We start from the raw sequence: 18,470 nt of genomic DNA, 5'->3' as shown, positions 1-18,470 counted from the left end.
AGCTCAGGAGAAATCAGTTATATTGTCTGCACTTATATTTTCTCTGTCCTGTATTAGGGTCAGGTTTTTATTGTCTCTTTGTCTTTTGTTTTTTATTTAGCCTGTAGCTTTGAAGTGGAACAGGGTTCAATCCCTAGTGCATATTCTATGTGGATGTGACATTCTGCTCCACTAGCTTTCAGTATACACCCTGTCAGCTCAAAACCAAACTACATAAAAAGAAGCTCAAAATACTTTTGTCTTCTCATAGAAGTTGGGGACATAAGAGAAAACATCGAGGAAGGAATTAGAATTAGAAACAGAGACAGCTATACTGCCATTAAAAAGACATCTAAATAATGATCCAACCCAGCCAGCCATTGGGTTTTTGCTTACTGGCAGACTAACAGTTCAGAGAGTGGCTTATCCTCGTAGGGTGCAAAATAGTCCCCCGAGGGTAGAGTTTCATAGCCTGCTTTCTTACTTTACAGTTTCTTACTTTACAATTCTTGCTGTTTCTACTGCATTCCACAATCCAGAAGATGTAGTACCACTCTTACATTTAGCATGCTCATAGGACTTTCCACAACAAAACTCTCGGACTAGACATATTTTTTGTGTATTAAATAATGTAAAGTATTGTTTAATCCGCTGAAATATTAGCATCACTGATAGTCTGCAGGGGCAGAATGGTACTCCTGAGCTCTTAAGAAAGAATCTTAAGAAATGATTGATAAGCATCATCAGCTATATCATCAACATATCTAGGAGGAAAAGGGGGAAAAAAACATTAAAATATTACCTTGTGAAGGCATAATCTCAATTATATAATGCTAATGTTCTTAACAGGAAAATAACATTATCATATTTAATGTGAAATCGCATTACAAATGATGTTGTGGGATTAAGGCATTTGCTAATGGTAATGTTTTACAAGCTTCACTGATTTCTTGAAACTACATGTGAATTTATCTGTCCACAAAGTTTCTTAGTCCGCAGGGGAAGTTTATTATTGATTATTCAATAGGGTGGGGGTTAACATTAATTCATTGTGTAGCTTATAATATATAGCTGCTGTAGCAATATCATACTGTCGTTTATTTATAGTTAGGAGGGTTTGACTACAGCTCCAGCTTTTTCAAACACGTTTTAAACTGCTGGCAGAGCCGGAACGATGGCACCAGCACTCTGGCATAAAGCAGGAAGCCTGCATTAAATAAATCCTGCATGAAGGAAGTAAAGTGTCAAGATTTAATACCATGATGTATATTATGTTCAAATCACAAAAACACATCATTTCCATAGTGGTCAAATCAGAGATGAAATCAAATATAACAACAGTTAAATTCTAATAATAGCCGGTTAAAAAAACATTATGCATTTAAATTTAAAGTCTATAATATTTTAAAGTCCAATTTATACACAGATATATTCGCTAATCTAATGCTATCTGGAAGTTTTCCAGAGCCGAGAATTCAGCAGAGTAGAAACATATTTGCTCTTTATTAACCCTGGTCTCTAGACTGATCTGCCAAACTGGTGCTCTAAAACGGTTTGGAAACCAATGCAATGACATGATCAAGGTTTTCTGGGAATACCACTTTGTCCTGGCTCGCAGTCTGACTGCACAACACAGAGATATCTGGAGTTGTGCAATGGCTCGGCTGATGAGGTAACAGTATAAAACTGGTCTGCTCCTGAATGACATTGTTTTGAAAACTGTACGTATGAAAACAAAATCAATGATTACAATATTAATTATGAGTTCATTTTCTTTCAGTACTCCTGGAGAATGTTGGAGAGGAGCTGGACCCCATTCTCGAGCCTCTTCTGCTGAGACAGACCTTTAAACAGGGTGGTGCCATGTGTATCCGTCTGGGAGATTCTACTATTGAATATGCTCCAGATTTCCGTTTCTACATCACTACAAAGCTACGCAACCCTCACTACCTGCCTGAGACCTCTGTCAAGGTACTTTAGAAGCTGTACCGTTACCATTTTACTTTAAGTATATATAGTACAAAAAATGTTATTATTGACATGGAAATAGACTGATTATCATACATAAACAATAACTATGAATAATCAATGAAGTGACAACATTTGAAAATGAATTTAACAACATACATAAGCACCAGTCAAAGGTCTGGACACACCATCTCATTCAATTCAGTGAGAAAGTTTGTCCAAACTTTTGACTGGTAGTCTACTTTGGACAAGAAAACATTTTTAATTAAAACAGTTTCAGTACTGTGAGTACTTGCTATGAGAGCCCATCTCCAATTTCACTTTTTCAGCTTGATACCTTTTGATAAAAGGGATCAGACAACTTTGCCAACTCTGAATGCACATCAGTGCCAAGCCACTGTAAATTAGCTTTGTTATAGTCATTCTAAATACGCCTGTGTCTGGTTAGTCCCACTGCTGCAAGTCTTATTCACACCCACACTACATGCACACACACTCTAATAGATAGGCACTCACACACCTTTTGACAGGGAATAGTCATGAAGCATAGCATAGCAAATCCCCACAATAACCATACACCAGCGTCGTTTGCGGCAGGTGTCAGTGTTGCATCCATGTAATGAGCCTTGTGGGTTTTTCCATAGCTTTTCTACAAACCTCTTCCACGCAGATGGTGCCAGTAACCTTCAATCCTGCCGCAGTCATAGATCTCTCTTCTACAACAGAAATTCTGCCGACATAATAATATAATCAAATATAAGTACTTGCAAGAACCAACACAGACATCTGCATTTTTTTGTATTTAAAGTTAATTTTAGTGAAAAACGATTGCTGTGCCATCTAGAATTTTATCATTAACTGTAAACTAATGTGGAGCAATGTATTTTCCCTTTGCACTATGTAAGTTGTACATTGTTACAGGCAAGACTTCACTGCTTAGAATTCACGATTAGATTTTCTGATATGATAGCAATTTGTTTGCAGTCTGTTTTTCCTGATGACACATAAGCCCTGCTTTGCCTTTATTTAATATTGCATGATACCTTTTAAATGACTGCCCTTTTTTTTTTTACCTCAACACAATGAATCTTTGTCCGTGGATATCATCTTCCCAAGGAACCCCTTCCCAACCGCCAAAAAATAAGAAAAAAAAGATTCCAAGAAAAGGAGCATTAAAGGAAATTGCATTACAGAGAGGCAAGGGGTTGGAAAGCATTACTGAAGATCACATTTCAAGCATCTATTTGCAGGGGCTCGGCTCTTTATGGGCAGCTATTAGATTGATTCAACTCATTTTTCACAACTGGCTCAATTCTTCTTCTTCATTTTTGCCTAAGTCTTTTTTTGCCTACAGTACATTACACTATGATGCTTCCATTATTCCCATTAAACCCTATTTGAAATGCAATAGTTCCAAGTACAAGAGGGTGAGCAGCTTGAAAACCAACCGTTAAGGAACTCAAGGGACTAAGGGAAGCACAGAAGGAGGGTGTATGTGTGATAAGGACAAACTGGAGATTTATATAGGCTCCGAGTCTTTACCACCAGCTGAGTGGGTCCACAGCATCAATAGAAATGGAATTAGACCCCAGAGAAGTGCACTCGTTTATTAGGGCGGAGAGTAGATAGCAGATATAGGCTTTTAACCTCTGGGTAAGTGCAAAGCAGGATGACTGCAGCTGTGGTAAAAGACACTCCTACACTCTGAGCAGCAACACCTTTTTACTGAAAAGAAAAAAAAGTAAATGCATCCTACCTGTACTTTGCCAAGACTAGAGTGGTTACTGTAATTGACTGGCAAGGAGGTTAGTGAGTAGAACAGCACTGAAGCCAAAGTGATTAATTCTGCACTATAAAGTACTTTGTTTTAATGACTGAGAGCAAAGGTGGCCCAAGACAACCCCGGACACGTACACACACATACATGCTTATTGTATGTTTGTATTCTGTATCTCTGTGAGTATGTTCTCTGTTGTGTAGGTGACACTGCTAAATTTCATGATAACCCCAGAGGGCATCCAAGATCAGCTGCTGGGCATCGTGGTGGCTCGGGAGAGGCCTGATCTGGAAGAAGAGAAACAAGCTCTCATCCTACAAGGTGCAGACAACAAAAGGTACGGTAACACAATCAATACTCAAGTCAGAGTATTTCATCCAGTTAAATAAAATGTGAAATATGTAGACGTTTCTAATTGGGTTTGCATTTTTGTCAGACAACTGAAGGAGATTGAGGACAAAATCTTAGAGGTGCTTTCTTCCTCTGAGGGCAACATTCTGGAGGATGAGACGGCCGTCAAGATCCTCTCCTGCTCCAAGGTGCTGGCCAATGAAATCACAGAGAAGCAGGCTGTAGCTGAGGTGACAGAGCAGAAGATTGATGAAACCCGCATGGGCTACACACCCATTGCCAGGCATTCTGCCATCTTGTTCTTCACCATTGCTGACTTGGCTAACATCGAACCTATGTACCAATACTCCCTCACCTGGTTTATTAACCTCTTCATCAGCTCCATTGACAGCTCAGACAAGAGTGAGGATTTGGATCAGAGGTAAGCAGACCTGACGAGCACAATACTAATTCCTGCAAGTCACTTATTAAAGTGACCAAACCACTGCTTTAAGTTTCCTATCCAATAATAGTGCATGATTAAGTTTGTGAGTTCAGTTTGAATGTATACTCTACTGAACAACATGATTAAATTTCTATGTATTTCTTCAGACTGCAGATCCTGAGAGACCACTTTACCTACACACTCTATGTCAATGTGTGTCGCTCGCTGTTTGAGAAGGATAAGCTGCTCTTTTCCTTCTGCCTCAATGTCAGTCTGCTCATGCACAACAAGCAGGTAGGAAAACACACACCCTTGCACAGCTTTGAAACACAATCCATGGAAGAGAACACATCCAATATTGTTTTTTGGTTTCTTAGTAAATGATTAGCTAATCAGACACAGTGGTTTGTTTCATTACGCTGAATCTGTCCTCTTAATCATTGCTTTAGTTTATTTGTATCTTTTTTTCTTGCATTTGCATAAAAAATGTCACCCAGAGACAATCGCCAATATTTTCATCCACAAACTAGTTAATCAGTTCTGGTCTTTCCACAACTGGGTAAACACTTCACTTGATGTTGTAGGTGGATGAGGGGGAGTGGCGCTTCCTTCTAACGGGTGGTGTTGGCCTGGATAACCCCCACTCAAATCCCTGCACCTGGCTCCCGAAGAAGTCTTGGGACGAGATATGCCGCGTGGATGAGATGGAAAGTTTCAAAGGTCTGCGTCAGGCCCTGACTCAGCTCAGAAATGAATGGAAATCTGTATATGACAGCCCAGTAAGTTGCATCGACTTATTTTTCATTAAAAAAATAATAATAATACAAAATAAAACAAGCTTAACAGAACTAGTCAGAGACAAAAGTATGAAAACTTATAGAACTATTATTGAAGCCGTAAGTCACATAAGTATATAGTGGTATATGGTATAGTAGTGTAGGCAAACCTCAGCAAAATCTATTTTAGTCAGAGATGAAGTGCATTTAGCACAAGACCCACAGGCCAACTTCTGCACATGCTTTAGCTTTAGCTTTAGCTCAGCAGGTTCCTCAGTCGAACCCTGGAATACTGATAAAGCTCCTTCTTCCACCAATAGTGTTGTGACTGAATATGCCACAGCCCCTTCACAGCCCCATACACCAATGTGCATCATATACACCAATTAGTCATAACATTATAACCCTCCTAGTATTGTGTAGTTCTCCCTTGCGCCTCCAAAACAGTTGTGACTCATCAGAGAATGGACTTCTTAGGGTGTCCTGTGGTGTCTGGAAACAGAATGTTGTTAGTGGACGTCTTTGGGTCCTATGGTTCCAACTGAATTGAATTGAATTGTGTTTAGGGGAGGGGTTATCCCACAGATCAGTTTGAGATCTAGTGAATTGTCAGGCTGCATCCTGCTGGGGGTGGCTGCTGCCATCAAGGAGTGTCATTGTTATGGGGTGGGGGGGGTCTAGTCTGGTCTAGGTGGGTGCTACATGTCTAAGTAACATCCACATGAATGTCACATCCAAAAGTTTCCCAGCAGAACATTGAATTGTCACAAGATGGTCAATGTTATTTATTTCTCCTGTCAGTGGTCATAAAGTTATGCCTGATTGCTGTATTTTCTAATCGATAATACAGTACGCTACCTCCTTGGTCTTTTGTGTGAATTTGCATAATTGCATTTTTTCCCTGAATCAGTGAATACAAGGAATTTTAGCGACATCTCCTTATTTTTATATTTTTATTTTTTCACATCAAATTACACCATTTTGTTAGTTTAAATGCAATGCAGCAGAGACAAAGGAGAGAGAAATTAAAGTGGGAGAGGAGAATAATTTGCCTGTCAAGTATAGATGATGCACATAGACACTCCATCTTTGAATTCTAAAGAGTCCAAAATTGAAGTTTTATCTAATTAAATCTATTCAGTCCCTGTTGTGCTAGTCACATCTATGCAATCTAGATACAAGAACAGCTGTTTAATCAGTGTGGGGTGATCACAAACGCGTGTGCTCCGTGCATGCTTGTCTCTTGTCTCTCACACACACACGCACACACACACACACCATCTTTGATTTATAATCAACGGAATCAGCCACAACACTTCTGTCTAATTAAATGTAGTTTGTTCCAGTTGTAGAATTCACATTTATTGAATCTTGATGCAAGAGCAGCTGTTCAATCAAGCACGCATGCACTCAGACTCACACACGCTAACACACCTCTGTTCACACAGAAAATCCCCAGGAGACCCTAAATAGGTGTATCCGTCTCAAAGCACCTGCCAACACACACAGCCAGAAGGCTCTTGGCAAATAGCCTGAGGGAAATAATTCTTAAAGTTCCCGCTAACATTGCTCACTTCCTCTGGTACGCTTGTCCCACATATTTATCAAACATTTTGCTGTGACCCAGTACCCAAAGCTTTTTCATTCTGTTCCACCGCCTTTCTCTTTCCTCAGCATTTCCTTTTTCATACGTGTGTGGGTCTCTCCTGGCGTAACTCTCCTCATTCCCGTTCATATCACAGCTTGTTTGTGTTTGAACTTAATTACATTGCTTAATCTCGCCTCTCCAAAAAATGTATTTAGCACCATGTTTCTTTAAGGTAACCTTGACAAAGGGCATTCCTTTTTTCATCCCTTCATTCCAAACCAAATTAAAATGAGTAGAGTTTGAAGAAAATTTCTGTTTACGTACGGTCTGAATCCAAAGCGTGTTGTCAATATTTACAGAGCCCCCATCAGACTCCTTTCCCTGGCGTGTGGCAGGAGAAGCTGAGCAAGTTTCAGAAAATGCTGGTGATCCGTTGTCTCAGACCAGATAAGGTCAGCTTATGTGAGGAATTACGTCTGTTTTCTTGTTCTTTTTTTAAAATAAAAATACTCAACTTGTTTCATTAATTTCCAGGTTATTCCCATGGTACAAGAATACGTTTCAGACAGTTTGGGTCGTCCTTTTATTGAAGCACCACCCTTCAACCTAAGTAAGGCCTTTGTTGACAGCCATTGCTGTGCCCCCCTCATCTTCATCCTCTCCCCCGGCTCAGACCCCATGGCTGCTTTGCTGAAGTTTGGAGATGAAAAGGTACTGAGACGTCTGGAATATTTGGCAGCTTTGAAGGCTGCTGTGTGTACAAACTAAAAAAAAGAGAAATGAATCCTCTTGATTTACTAGGCTCCCACATAGGTCTTAAAAGCACCGAAAATTTCTTGGCACCTTCCAAGGTAAACAGCAGCTACAGTACATAACTGAGTGTGTGTGTGTGTGTGTGTGTGTGTGTGTGTGTGTGTGTGCACCACTGTTCTTATCCCACAGGGGTTTACTGGTAACAAGCTGACCTCCCTCTCCCTGGGCCAAGGCCAGGGTCCGATTGCCATGCGTATGATTCAGACAGGCATTAAAGAGGGCACCTGGGTAGTCCTACAGAACTGCCACTTGGCCACTTCATGGATGTCAACACTGGAGAGAGTTTGCGAGGTCAGAACACGCACATCTACACACAGCTTCGGTTGATGAAACAATGCTGATTTATTCCATTTAATGTGGATGTATTTACTCATTTGTGAACATTGTGGCCGTGAGCAGGGACTGAACCCAGATACCACCCACCCAGACTTCAGACTGTGGTTGACCAGCTACCCGTCCCCTACTTTCCCTGTGGCCGTGCTCCAGAATGGGGTGAAGATGACCAACGAGGCTCCAAAGGGCCTTCGCGCCAACATCGCACGCTCCTTCTTAATGGACCCCATTTCAGACCCAGAATTTTTTGGCAGCTGTAGCAAACCGGTCAGTGTGTGTACATGTCTGTGTGTGTGTCTTGGTGGCTTCCTGTGCATATCTACTGTGCATGCAAGAGTGGGTGTGTTTTAGCTTTAGTGGGTGTGTTTTTTTAGCAGGTGAAATACCAAACAAACAGCAGTCATTTATTTTAGACCATACCCTCATCTTTGCTTATCTATCTCTCAGGCTGTGTTCAAGAAGCTGCTGTATGGCCTGTGTTTTTTCCACGCCCTGGCCCAGGAGAGGAGAAAGTTTGGACCTTTAGGCTGGAACATTCCTTATGAGTTCAATGAGACCGACCTCCGGATCTCTGTACAGCAGCTACACATGTTCCTGGAACAGTACCAGGTAGTGTTTTTGTTTGTTTGTTTTAAGATATTTCCTTTCATGAATGATTTTATTATGTGTTACTGTATTACAGTATTACAAACTGGTGCATACTAACACATCCGTCCTCTGTCATATATAAACAGTACCTATATAAATTGAGTTTATCTTCCTGATACAAAATAAAACTAGAGCTAGTCATATGTAGACTTACATCTGTGATCTACTCCTAAGTATATACAGTATTCAGCAACCAGGTCTGTAAGAAAGGTTCTGTTTTTTACAAGTGGGTTCTGCTCTGCTCAAGTATTCACTTTCATAAGCCATATTCAAAAACCCTCTTGACATTTTTCCTCAAAAAGATAGCACCGCAACCCTCCGCCATGTGCAGTTCCTTTGCTCTAGCTGAGAAAAAGCAGCCGAAATAAACTACTGAGGATATCTTTTTTGAACACAGTGACATTTTCAGCTTGTAACCAAGTGTTGCTCAGAGGTCGTACACTGAATTTCAGTTTAGTTTCCTGTATCAGAGGTTGAGTGTACACAACATAACTAACAATTTACAAAGAGGACCACTAGCAAAATGTTTTTTCTTGCTTCTTACAGGAAGTGCCATTTGATGCCATACGTTACATGACCGGGGAGTGTAACTATGGTGGACGGGTAACAGATGACTGGGACAGAAGAACTCTGCGCACAATCCTCTCTATCTTTTACACCTCAAAAATGATCGAGGACCCTGACTATAAATTTGACCCCAGTGGCCTCTACTATGCACCTGCTGAAGGAGATGTAAGAAATACAGAAAATCTGCAAACAAGGGAACACAAATATTACAATCAAGATGTTTTATTAAAATAAATCCCAAATTTAGTTTAGATTTGGCTGTGACACAAAATAATGCTAATGTTTTGTATACAATGTTATTATCCAGGATATTTTAATTTGCTCTATTAGAAAACCTTTTTGTCACTCACCCAGTTTGTGAGATTTAACTGTTAAGTGGCTCCTTGTTGCTTTCAGCATATACAAAATGAAGGCCTGTCATGTGTGTTCTGCTGTGTATTTATTAACACAACAGTACTACCTATATAATGTCATCACACCCACTCATGTAGATGTTTTTCAGTTAGAGCGGCAGAGCAGACATTTCCCATCAGTTGTTGCCACTATCATTGCCTTGTAAACTCAACGAAATTTAAACTCGCTAGTTTTTTAAACTAAGCACATTAAAGACTCTTAGTTCCTTAGCACTGTTGTTGAGCTACCTTTAAAAGGTCATTAGGAGATAAAATGCGTGGAACAAGGCACAGCAGGCAACCACCATCAGCGAGGGTTGATATATTTGTTAACACAAGTGCAGTCTATGGCGGGCACCATTTTATTTGGCATTTTGTTCTCCAGCACTGTGCCCCCCTCCAACCACATCTTTTATTCATGAAGTCACATTTACATAGTCATTAAAATAAATGTCAGCAATCTAAGGAGCCGACTTGTTTTTCAGTGAGTGTTATTACTCGAGATGTTTCCCGACGTCGTGTTAAAAATTGTCCCTTTAGTTTACCTCTCTCCTCTCCCTCTGTTTTCTGCGTCTCTGCTGCAGTACAACAGCTATATAGAGTACACCAAGGCGTTGCCGCTCAACCCATCGCCGGAGATTTTTGGCATGAACGCCAACGCAGACATCACCAAGGATCAGGCCGAGACACAGCTACTGTTTGACAGCATCTTGCTTACACAGGTAAATCGAACGTAATGTACAATAAAACTAGTGTTATATTGATTAGCAACTAGCAACAAAGAAAAACAAGTACACACAAACACACACAGTATATATAATAAAGTTGAATTGGTCAATACATCAGTTTTATGAAAAGACTTTAAGTGACCATAAAAGTTGGCAAAAATATTAGCCACAAAACTGTTTTGTGGCCTGGAATTGGTACAGAAAAAAAAAAGAAAAAGAAGCATTGACTGATTTTCAGAGCCAACCATCCTGGGTCACTTCCCAAACCAATGCCTCCCCCCTTGGCCAACGTCCCAGAAGCTCAGTTAGAATACGCCCCCTCAGTTGGTAGATATTCAAATTGTAGACAATGTGCCTCGTACTCTGACCCAGCAAGTGCATGGTATGCAAATACTCCCAAAATAAACAGATGAAAACACATCAAGCTAGACACTGAATCAATTTCTCAGATAAACACGCACAGTATCAGCAATGTTTTTTTTTTCCTTTCCAGCCCAAAACATTTTTATCATGCTCAATAAAAATATGTACGTATAAAAATATGCCGTGCAACATTAATTAAAGCGAAAAACTATAAATAAATACGCCATTTGTTTGTAGAGAGACTTCTCAAACAGGTTGTCTTTCTTTGATGCATCAGCGACACAGTGTGACTCACGGTGGCTTTGGTGGAGCTGTGTGATCCAGCATCGTTATATCTCAGCTCTATAGTGTTAGGCTGGTTGAGCTTGTTGAGGATTATATCTTACCCACTTCCCCGCTCCAGTCAATGTTTGCTGCAAATAATTTCTGAGGGATTTCACATCAAGTCCTGCTTGAAGATGAAAGAGTGTCTTCGTCTGCAGAGTGGAAAAGGATATTTATTTATTTGTGCATCCATTTATTTATTTTAAAAAACAGAGCGGGCCCTGTCACCTTGAAAATAGTGTTTCGCCCTGCTAACAGTTTAAATTGTTTTAACTCCTGTGGAAATTGAACAGATCCACAGACAAGAGTGACTCTCTCTCCCTCTCAGCATCAAACCTGGGCCACAAACAAACCGAATATTTCCCCACTCATCGTCTTCAGGATTTCAAGTTAAAATTAGAGCTCCTTGGAGTCTGCCATTTATTCATATAAATTCCATTCAACAAGATTAATAATGGCTTCAGTCATGTGTGGACTTCATTAGCATCTAATACGCTCTCATCAGTCTCAATGACCGATAAACAGGGAGACACTTCAAATGGAATGAAGCAGCTATTTATCATTTGCCTACTGTAACCTCAGTGCCATTAGCCAATGATTATCCATTACCGCTGGCTAGTGACTAAGCATCATATAGGTAAATGGTGCAAGTTGGACTGAGAGGAAAGCAGAAAGATCACAGATTGGAGTGAATAATTATCGGCATGAATGATCATTAGGATACTTGATAAAAGTGTTTCAAACTACCGTGTGGGAGAAATTGGGAGGAAATGATGTCGACCCTTTCATCTCATGCTGCGCGACAAGATCCTGAGATTATAGCTGCCACAGTTCTAAATACAATGTTAGAAGTAGATACAGGCAAGTCTGAGAAATGTCTAAAAATAAAGAGACGGATCGGGAAATTAAGAGTTAACGTCTAAGACTTTAATATTTTCTGTCATTTTGTTCTTAAGTCTAAAACAGCACAGCATGAAGGTGATGAATAAGCAAAGTCAAGTTTGAAGTCAGACCCCCTTTACATCTGGGTCTTTTCAGGATCAAAATAACACCATTGCAAAAGCCTCCTTTAAAAGGAATACGTAATTTGACAAGTCAAAGGCAGCAAATTATGGTTTTCCCGAAAAACCAAGAACTGTCAATCCAATCCCAGCCACACGTCCTGCCTCCCCTTCTCATCAGTCCTCTGTCGCTCTGTGTCTCTGATCAGTCCCGCTCTTCAGGCGGAGATGCCAAATCCTCAGATGACATGGTCTTTGATGTGGCAGCTGACATCCTGAGCAAACTGCCTGGAGACTTTGACTTGGAGGCTGCAATGAGGCGCTTTCCTACCAGCTACAATCAGAGCATGAACACAGTGCTGGTGCAGGAGATGGGCCGCTTCAACAACCTGCTCTCCACCATCCGAGACTCCTGCATCAACATTCAGAAAGCCATAAAGGTACGTAATGAAGAGCAAGGAAAGGAATGTGTTTACAGCGTCACATTGCCACTGAGGAAGATTTGATGCCATTGCACAAGAGAAATGTGTAACACCTTACATTGGCAGTAAAGGCAGGGTATTAAGTCTTTAAACCTGACCCTGGTCCAACTATCAGTGATCCTTATTTATTGGATACTTAATAGGCCGTGGTACATGGCCAAATGCACTCTAATTACACACAAATTTGTTTGTTTTGGATAAACAGTAAGGCCAAATGATAAATCATCATTGATTTTACATTTCTGTGCAATGAAAGCAATTATTCATCTGTAGACGCACACGTCTGCTGAATGATTACAGGAATTGTTGGTAATGCATTCTCAAAAATCAGATACTGTAAACATTAAGCACTCCAACACTCCAAACGCCCAAACCTAACAAATGTACTTTATTAGTTAAACCAAGGAAACAGTGACTACAAAGGTTTGAGGACATTTAGAAGGTAGAAACATTTGCCTACCTAAAAATCAAGTCTTACAAGCACTGTTGATTATGTTATTATGCATAATTAAGATAAATGAATCCATTAAAAAAAATAAGAGGAAGGAGGTTAATATAATTTTAATCTCGCTCTCTCTTTTTATTTTAGTTATGTTTTACTTTATTTGGGCCATAATATCCTCAGGCAGGTTTTGTCGCTTCCAAAACTTCTAGAGTTGTCTATGTTTGAAATATAATATAATATAATATAATCACAGTTAGACTGGAGGAAGTAAGTAATTATACCTCATTTATGTAGTTCACTGAAGTGTTTCCCATCAAAAGAGCAAAGAGAAACTCATCTGATTATTTGTATATGAATGTGTGTAACATTACACTCTCAATTATACCACATTTAAAATATTAAAAAGTATGAACACTCACATGCTTTTCTTTCTACTCTCATTACACTGTTATACACAAACACATTTCCTCTCCTCCTGAGATCCACCATCCTCATGAGAGTGAACTAGAGAGTGAATAAAAGAGTCAGGAAGGAATGAACACATCATGATTCAAACTGGGCCCCCGTAATGTGCTTGTCTGTCACCTAGTAGCTCCAGAGAAGGGACACCTTCAACTTATCCCACATTCAATTTATTGTCAGAACAAGACTTGAACAACTACACAATATGAAGTTATGACTATGTGTGCGTCTGTGTCCGTGTGCAGGGTCTGGTAGTGATGTCTGCGGAGCTGGAGGAGGTGGTCAGCAGCATCCTGAAGGGTCGCATCCCAGGCATGTGGATGAAGAAATCTTATCCTAGCCTCAAACCGCTGGGAAGCTACGTCAGTGACTTCCTAGAACGACTCCAGTTCTTACAGGTGCCTCGACACAAAATCACAGAATCACATGCCAGAAAGTACTTTGTGTTATTCAGAACTGCTTATTAATGCACATAGCGCATAATCACTGGAAGTTCAAGGAAATATTGAAAAGCAGTTGTGTAATCAGCAACAATTCATCAGTTTTGGGTGACTAGAAAAAAACTACAAACAAAGTCAGCAGTTTCTTTTCTAAGCAAACCATCAGAACATAAACAGGAGATTTGGGGTTTTAAAAGCTCAGTACAACAAATAGCAGCATGAAAACTATTTTTGAAATAACCTTAACCTTAAGTCTTGGACTTGCAGGGTATGAAGTAGTTCCAAGTCAGGAGTTGCTGGTGTGAAAGCAGAGCTTAAAATTAAAATCATATTACTTGTGAGTCTACACCTCTGGATCTAACGGCACAACAACCACAAGGTCCCCCTTTCCATCTCACTACCTTTCACACAGAAAGTCAAGGCAGAATGGAGGAGCACCTTGAACAGACGGTACAGGTCCACAACCCTGTTGCCTCATTTGTCATCTCAGAGTTGAACATGAAACTACTATGTCTTCACATACTTTACCCCCAGTGTATTGTGAGCTGGAACCTGCCTTAAGCTGCTGAAATATGTGCAGCCACATGACCTACCATGTGAGCCTGTAAGATGACCTGCTTCATCTAACAGAACACTCATGTGGTTTTCTTTGCATGTTATCCAAAAAAACGTCTTCCCACAGGGTGAACTGGAGAGTCATGGGTTTGTTATCTGAGACAGCACAGTTCTTTCTACCAAAACGATGATAGATAGATAGATAGATAGATAGATAGATAGATAGATAGATAGATAGATAGATAGATAGATAGATAGATAGATAGATAGATAGATAGATGAAAAAGGGGAAACTCAAAATGCCATTGCAATTAAACAGTGTTTTCTTTCTTTCTTTCTTTCTTTCTTTCTTTCTTTCTTTCTTTCTTTCTTTCTCTTCTCTGCCCTGTTTTGTGTCTGACTGGATCAGGACTGGTATGATAAGGGCACGCCGGCTGTATTCTGGGTCTCTGGATTCTTCTTCACCCAGGCCTTTCTCACAGGCAGCCAGCAGAACTACGCCAGGAAACACACCATGCCCATTGACCTGCTGGGCTTTGACTTCGAGGTCCTGGACGACAGACAATACAAACGACCTCCAGAAGACGGTAGGACACTGCCGGGAGGGAGAGGGGGGTTGATAGCAGCTGAAGCAGCATAGAAGGTTCCCTTTATCGAATCAAGGTAAAAACCAAACCGATGGAGAGCACTTGTAGAGGAAGGGGAACCTGAAAGATGAAAAGGGGGAAAGCAGGAAGTGAAATAGGCAGTTGGTGCGAGTGAAGAAACGGATGAAAAATGACATGAGGCTGACTGAATGTGAGAAATGCAGAGTGTAAAGTAAGAAAGTAAGTTATAGAGAAGCCTCCCTGCCGCTCATCTACATACAGGCCTGCATCAGCCCCTCGCTGCGCCTCCAGCTCCACTTTGAGATTCTCAGTCAAAGTCTCACATGAAGCCTCGCCCTCAATCAGTCCCCAGCTGGGCCCCATCACACTAACACAGCCTGCACCGCCGAGCTACAAAACAGACTGTGTGTGTGTGTGTGCGTGTGTGTGTGTGCGTGCGCATTTGAGTGATACCGACAAGATGGCAACAGCCAGTTATCTGTAAACATGCACCCCTTTCTTCCAGCCTATCAGGGGAAGAGCTCACATGCTCTTATGAAAGAGCGAATAACACAGCAGACGTCAGTTCAGCTTCATCCATAACAGGTTACGGTTGTTCATGAGCCAGCACCTGCACGTGTCGTGTTGACAGGGTTCCTCCATCTGTCTACTTTGTGGTGTTTGTGTGACGATAATCAGCTCTGTGTTGTCTGTGTGTCCGTGTCAGGTGTGTACATCAGAGGTCTGTTCCTTGATGGCGCCCGCTGGGACAGAAAGACCAAGCTTCTTGCAGAGTCCTACCCCAAAGTGCTGCATGATCCCATGCCTGTGGTGAGGACACTGAGTGCACTGCTCACATTGATTACAAATATTTACTTTTATCACGGTCATGTTGACCCATGTCTCTGCGATTAAGAGGTCACTTTCAGACATTCACAGCCACTTTTGATCTACTTTGTTGACTTTTACACTTAGTTGAAGTCATCATCATTCAATTATAGAGTGAATGAGACATTCAGCTCTGATTCTGTCTAGTACATTCAGGGTTGATTCCTGGATAAATGTGGCATTTACAAGCTCCACTTAAAAAGTTCAGTACACACCTGAAGGACAAAGGACACCCTTTTGAAAATAGCCACATCAAAGTCTTAGCCAGAGAAGACAGATGGTTTGAGAGAGGAGTAAAGGAAGCCATCCATGTCAAATTGGAGACACTAAACTCTAAACAGAGGAGGTGGACTGAGATTTAATCTGCCATCAATTTACAATACAGTCTTAACTTCTGTCCGTAAGAAGTTTTAACACCATTCACGTCTTGGAGGCTCCCACAATAGCTTCGTTAGGCACCATTCATAGGGGAAGTAGCTTAGCACACAGTCCCCCTCCTTAACGACAGGTAAGTACTCAGCCGTTAATGGAATTATTGGCACCAGTTTCTGGTTCTTACAGAAACAAGTCAAGCAGGACACTTTCTGATGGGTTTTACTCCAGAGTTTCCTATTTAAACCCACAGTCTCTCAGAACTGAAGAAGCCACTTGGATGAGTGGTCGTCTTCAGGAAATTCTACAAGCCCAGCTGCCTTTCTTTAAACACCTTTTGCATCCATGACCTGGGTGACTGAGAGCCTTCACAGACATTCAGTACATGTTTTTCTGACATCACATTCTGAATTTTACTTGCGGTATTTCCATCATTTAAAGTGTTTGGCCAGGAATCACACACTGTCAGTCTCAGTTGACACTGTTGCTCTCAGTCACATGAGGCTGTTCAGTAACATTAGCAAGCACATTAGTTCAGAAGAACGATTAGTTTTTCACTCAGAAGCCACTGACTCAAGTATCACTTGAGGCGAGCACAGTCCCGGTCAGCCCTGAAGCTGTGGCAGCAGCTGCTTAAAGCTTCAGACTTGTTCCATATTTTGAGTCGACTTCCATTAATCTGTTCAGTGGCGTCGACCTTATTCCTCTTATTGCCATTTGAGGCCATTTTCCGTTGCTATGTAGCAACAAACCTCCAATTGGTCATTTGTTTCTCCAATCATCAGCAAGGACAATACAAGATTCATTTGAAGTCTGGAGCCGCTCGACCCTGGAAACACCTCGACTCAACAAACTAGTCTCCTTCAGGAGCGTTTGTCGGGAAGCTCTCAGTTCCCCACCACACACTTCTCTGACATCAGATTCGCGGGTGACTTTCTGATCTGGATGCTGCAACTTATCCACCCACTTCTCGGTGTGGTTGTTTGTCAAACTGCATAGGCACGGGAAAGGAGACAGCGGTTTGAACTTCCCTCTCAGCCTTTCAACTGTTTCTGCAGCGTTCCATGTGAAAAACCGAGTGCTCCACTATGAGCACCCTTCAGCGGAAACCGTGAGAAAATGTGCTCTGTTGTTTGAACAAGACGCCTACTGAGCCCGCGCTCTGATTGGTTCAGTACGAACACTTACTTTTTCGACTAAAATTACAAACCTGCTGAGAGGAAAGTGTGGGTTTACATTTAATATTACAGTATTTGACACTTCAGTGTGGGCAACTAGTGCGCCTCACTGTGAGATGAATTTGTAGCGTATAGTTAAAACACTGCAGACAACCTGTCCAAAAACCCCTGTTGCATAACGCATTACATAAAGTTAGAGGGGCGGAGGTTTATTGATTCTGCCCCAGTGAATTCCTCTGGGCATCGGAATAGAAGGAAGTTATTATCTTTCCTCACAGCAGATTATGAAAATAGGCCAGACTCCATGTTATTTTTTGTTGTTTTTTTGTTTGTTGGTTTTTTTTTTTGACATCAGAGAGCAACAGAGCCAGTGGTGGAGGAGAAAGTGAACATGAGCCACTGTGCTGTAGCTGCAGCTGCACCCAGGAGGATGTTCACAGCTCCTCTTTCTCTGGACTCAGCAGCAGCACTGTTTCCCATTCTGCCTGCAGGACGTCTGCCTCCTTTGCTTCCCATCCTTTTATTAATTATCCAAGCTTGATATTGTATATGAAAGCGGACTGACAAGAGTGATGGAAATGAGCGCCAGTGGCTGAAAGCGACGGCTGATCAAGTTTTCCCTCCATTCTTCTCCCCCCTCTGTTCTCCGCTCCTCACAATGCAGTCAGCGACTATGAATAATGCACAACCCTGACTTTTTTAATATTCAGACATTTCAGGGCAAGTTATTAACAGAATCAGTTCTTGACAAGAGCAGAACTTAATTAAAAATGTGTTTATTATTTGTGGGGGGAAAACACAACAGAGGCTGGCTTTGAAATGCTAATCTTCAGCGAGGCGCCCGTTGTGGAACCAGATGAGCACTTTTCAGGCTGCAACTCTACAAACTGTTTTTGTTTTGTTGTTTTTTTTTTGTTTTTTTATTTCAAAGATGTTTTTCGAGTGGCCCAGTTTATCCCTTTTTGCACAACCAAGACTTCTTAATGGCCCAAAGGGGGCTCCTGCTCATTAACACTTTTGTTATTGTTC

General features: G+C 41.2%; 1 protein-coding gene across 2 annotated transcripts in view; it reads left to right on the top strand.

Moving 5' to 3' along the window:
• dnah7 (dynein, axonemal, heavy chain 7) overlaps positions 1 to 18,470 on the top strand; it is a 61,050-nt gene that overhangs the window by 41,611 nt on the left and 969 nt on the right. For both annotated transcript variants that reach the window (XM_047600372.1, XM_047600371.1), the window contains exons 50-65: positions 1,760 to 1,950; positions 3,928 to 4,061; positions 4,161 to 4,496; positions 4,667 to 4,793; positions 5,084 to 5,278; positions 7,223 to 7,315; positions 7,398 to 7,574; positions 7,806 to 7,967; positions 8,076 to 8,276; positions 8,457 to 8,618; positions 9,204 to 9,389; positions 10,201 to 10,338; positions 12,242 to 12,472; positions 13,667 to 13,819; positions 14,826 to 15,003; positions 15,731 to 15,834. In XM_047600372.1, the coding sequence (XP_047456328.1) occupies positions 1,760 to 1,950; positions 3,928 to 4,061; positions 4,161 to 4,496; positions 4,667 to 4,793; positions 5,084 to 5,278; positions 7,223 to 7,315; positions 7,398 to 7,574; positions 7,806 to 7,967; positions 8,076 to 8,276; positions 8,457 to 8,618; positions 9,204 to 9,389; positions 10,201 to 10,338; positions 12,242 to 12,472; positions 13,667 to 13,819; positions 14,826 to 15,003; positions 15,731 to 15,834 (2,768 nt within the window). The remainder of the gene's footprint in view (positions 1 to 1,759; positions 1,951 to 3,927; positions 4,062 to 4,160; positions 4,497 to 4,666; positions 4,794 to 5,083; positions 5,279 to 7,222; positions 7,316 to 7,397; positions 7,575 to 7,805; positions 7,968 to 8,075; positions 8,277 to 8,456; positions 8,619 to 9,203; positions 9,390 to 10,200; positions 10,339 to 12,241; positions 12,473 to 13,666; positions 13,820 to 14,825; positions 15,004 to 15,730; positions 15,835 to 18,470) is intronic.

The sequence above is a fragment of the Mugil cephalus genome, chromosome 12 (assembly GCF_022458985.1).
Source record: "Mugil cephalus isolate CIBA_MC_2020 chromosome 12, CIBA_Mcephalus_1.1, whole genome shotgun sequence".
In the NCBI taxonomy this organism is placed as follows: Eukaryota; Metazoa; Chordata; class Actinopteri; order Mugiliformes; family Mugilidae; genus Mugil; species Mugil cephalus.
The sequence above is the reverse complement of the archived record's forward strand: the minus strand, read 5'-3'. Positions and strand labels throughout refer to the sequence as shown.